Source organism: Cyprinodon variegatus, unplaced genomic scaffold (genome assembly GCF_000732505.1).
Source record: "Cyprinodon variegatus isolate N-32 unplaced genomic scaffold, C_variegatus-1.0 Scaffold332, whole genome shotgun sequence".
Lineage (NCBI taxonomy): Eukaryota > Metazoa > Chordata > Actinopteri > Cyprinodontiformes > Cyprinodontidae > Cyprinodon > Cyprinodon variegatus.
Genome location: NW_015150785.1, coordinates 582,987 through 585,669, shown reverse-complemented (window position 1 = coordinate 585,669; position 2,683 = coordinate 582,987). Strand labels below are relative to the sequence as shown.

General features: G+C 43.9%; 1 protein-coding gene across 1 annotated transcript in view; it reads right to left on the bottom strand.

The window, feature by feature from the left end:
• Positions 1-2,683, bottom strand: part of snx14 (sorting nexin 14) — a 37,923-nt gene that overhangs the window by 15,829 nt on the left and 19,411 nt on the right. Inside the window, exons 15-16 of the mRNA XM_015385158.1 lie at positions 1,273-1,502; positions 571-703 (exon numbers count right to left, since the gene is read on the bottom strand). Of these exons, the coding sequence (XP_015240644.1) occupies positions 571-703; positions 1,273-1,502 (363 nt within the window). The remainder of the gene's footprint in view (positions 1-570; positions 704-1,272; positions 1,503-2,683) is intronic.

Genomic DNA, 2,683 nt, shown 5'->3' with positions numbered 1-2,683 from the left:
GAAGGAAGGAAGGAAGGAAGGAAGGAAGGAAGGAAGGAAGGAAGGAAGGAAGGAAGGAAGGAAGGAAGGAAAAAATGGACACATTAAGGAAGGAAGGAAACAAAAAATGGACACATTAAGGAAGGAAGGAAGGAAGGACACGAAGTCGACCACAAGGAGAAGAAAAAAGGACACACGGGGTAAACCTAGGAGACAAATGATGATTATGGAAACTAGTAAGGAAGGAAAGGAAGAGTGCAAGGAAGAAATAAAAGGAAGCAGGACCAGAAAGGACAAAAAAAGACGTAAAGCAGAAAAAAGGCAGGAGAAAGAAAATCAGACAAAGGAAGGAAACTTCTCCAGTCTGTCTGAAAGCTGTTACACATTCAAGGGGAGAAGCTTAAAGCATAGAAAGCTGATTCTCTTTACTCAGGCACGCCCCCATGTGGCAGAAATCTGACTGCAGTTGGATTCTGACAATTTAGCTGTTTTTATAAACCTTGAAGCATTTATTTACATTTTTCACCTTCTTTAGAGTGTAGAATAACAGGAAAGACAAACAAAGAGTGTTGAGGCTCTTTCTGTCCTCACCATATCATCCTCTCCCTCCACCAGCCCGTAGGACGGCAGCATGGCGCCCTCCATGGTCGTGCTTTTGAACACTCCTTTGATCTTACTGCCAATGCGGCTGATCCCGAAGGACTCGCCCCTCTTTGACGTGTTCCTGCAGTACGAACAGGGTGGATAATGAACAAGGAGCGACGGAGGGGAGGCACGTGGCTTCAGCAGAGCGCATGCAGCAAGACCAGAGCCAGAGAAGAAGACAAAGCAGCAGGCTGCATAGAGGCGGGACAAAATTACCAAAAGCCAAAATGTCACTTTGTATTCATCTTACAATGCCAAAAACTTGGGAGCATGGTGAAGCTCTGCTGGGCCACAAGCAAAAACAGGTACAAAGCAGTGAGCGTTGACTTACAGCTTTCATTTAAATACAAGGAAAGGGCATTGTTCTGTTATCAGGAACAAATCAACCAGATAAGGAACAAACACAGATACTCAGCTTGAGTCGGATAAGTTAGGAAACACGTAGAACATATGGGTTCAACTCAATAAAAGAGAAGAGCCGGGATAAGTCACTGCATTGTCAAACGTAATGAGAAATAAAAACAGGTTTTCATGCATTTGGCCTACCATGCAGGCATCTGGGGAGGACTGGGGTCACATGGGGAGGGTGAGGGGATGGACGGCATGACATCACACTGTATCTGGACACACAGATGGACCCTGACTTACTTGGGCGATGAGTGGCGGTGGGATTGCGAGCCGTATGGGAAGTTTGTGAACGTGGGCTGGGCATGGAGGGAGGTAAAAGATGCAGGTGAGGAGCTGCCAGAGGCGGTGAAGAGTGAGGACGGGGACTCGGGGCTCCAGTCCCAGGAGCTATATGTCCCCACAGAGGAAGCGGAGGGAAAGGAACCGAGGGTCGTATCAGGGCAGGCAGTATGGTAGTCAGGGTGGACATTCAGTCACAGACAGAGCACGGCGGCTGCCGAACGTAGATGGAGTAACAGGCGGACGGACAGGCCGAGCGGAGAAGGTGTTCCCATTGAAGGTATGAGGGAGGTTAACCTTACGCTGCCTTGCAAAAGTATCCATATCTATTGGATTTATTCCCATTTTTCCATCATACAGTCACAAACCTCAATCTCCTTCATGTGGATTTTATGTGACAGACCAAAGCAAAGCAGCAAACGACTAGTCAACTTTTTCAAACGTTTCTACAAATCAATGTGTTAAAACTTTGGCGCATTTGGTTAACATTAAACCTCTACAACAGATTCTTAATTACATTTAGGTTTAGACTTTAATTAGGCCATTATATCACAGGTTCCTTCAGCTGGAAGGTCAACCTCCACCTCAGTATTAAACCTTTGCATATTAGATTTTCTTATAGTGTTGTCCTGTCCGTTCCTACAGAAAACAAAGCATCCCAGCAGCCTGTGGCTTTAGGTGGACGTCCATTTCTTGGTAGCAGTTGGTCCATTATCTCTCCAAACCAAGATGATAAACTTAACAGAGATCTGTGAGATTTTTTGGGCGACTGTCTAAAAATTTGATTTAAATTTTTGGAATGAGACACTTTTTAGATGTGTGTCCTTTAAATTTCCCGTTTAAATTCAAATCCAATTTATCCATATAGTGCATTTGAGAAAATCTGCCGCTGGCCAGAATTTTGCACACAGAAAACGAGTAACACTAATTCTAGCATAAGAAGAAATATGCTCACAGTATAAAAGAGAGATAGAAACATAAAAAGCTTAACTTTTGAATATTTAAAGGTATAGGGAAGGACTTTTCATGAATTTTGGAAAAACAATTAAAAAGCACATGCACAACTCTTTACCTGCTTCCGAAAGGGAACGCCTATAAAATGCGTGTGAGAGCGTGCACGAGCCCATTTCTCCTCGTGCACGCTCTGTTTACAAGTTGCTGTTTGCATCGCTCATACAAGCTTACTTTCCAAAAGAAATGCAATTATTCCACTATGTCAGACTCACCACCGGTAAGTAAAAAATGTATTTACGACAAGCAAACCCTCGGCCATTTTTAACGAACCGCTGTGAGAAAGCTTCAATGACCTCAGGGCAGAGATGGCAAAAGTACTCACTTTATGTACTTGAGTAAAAGTACAGATACTTGTGTT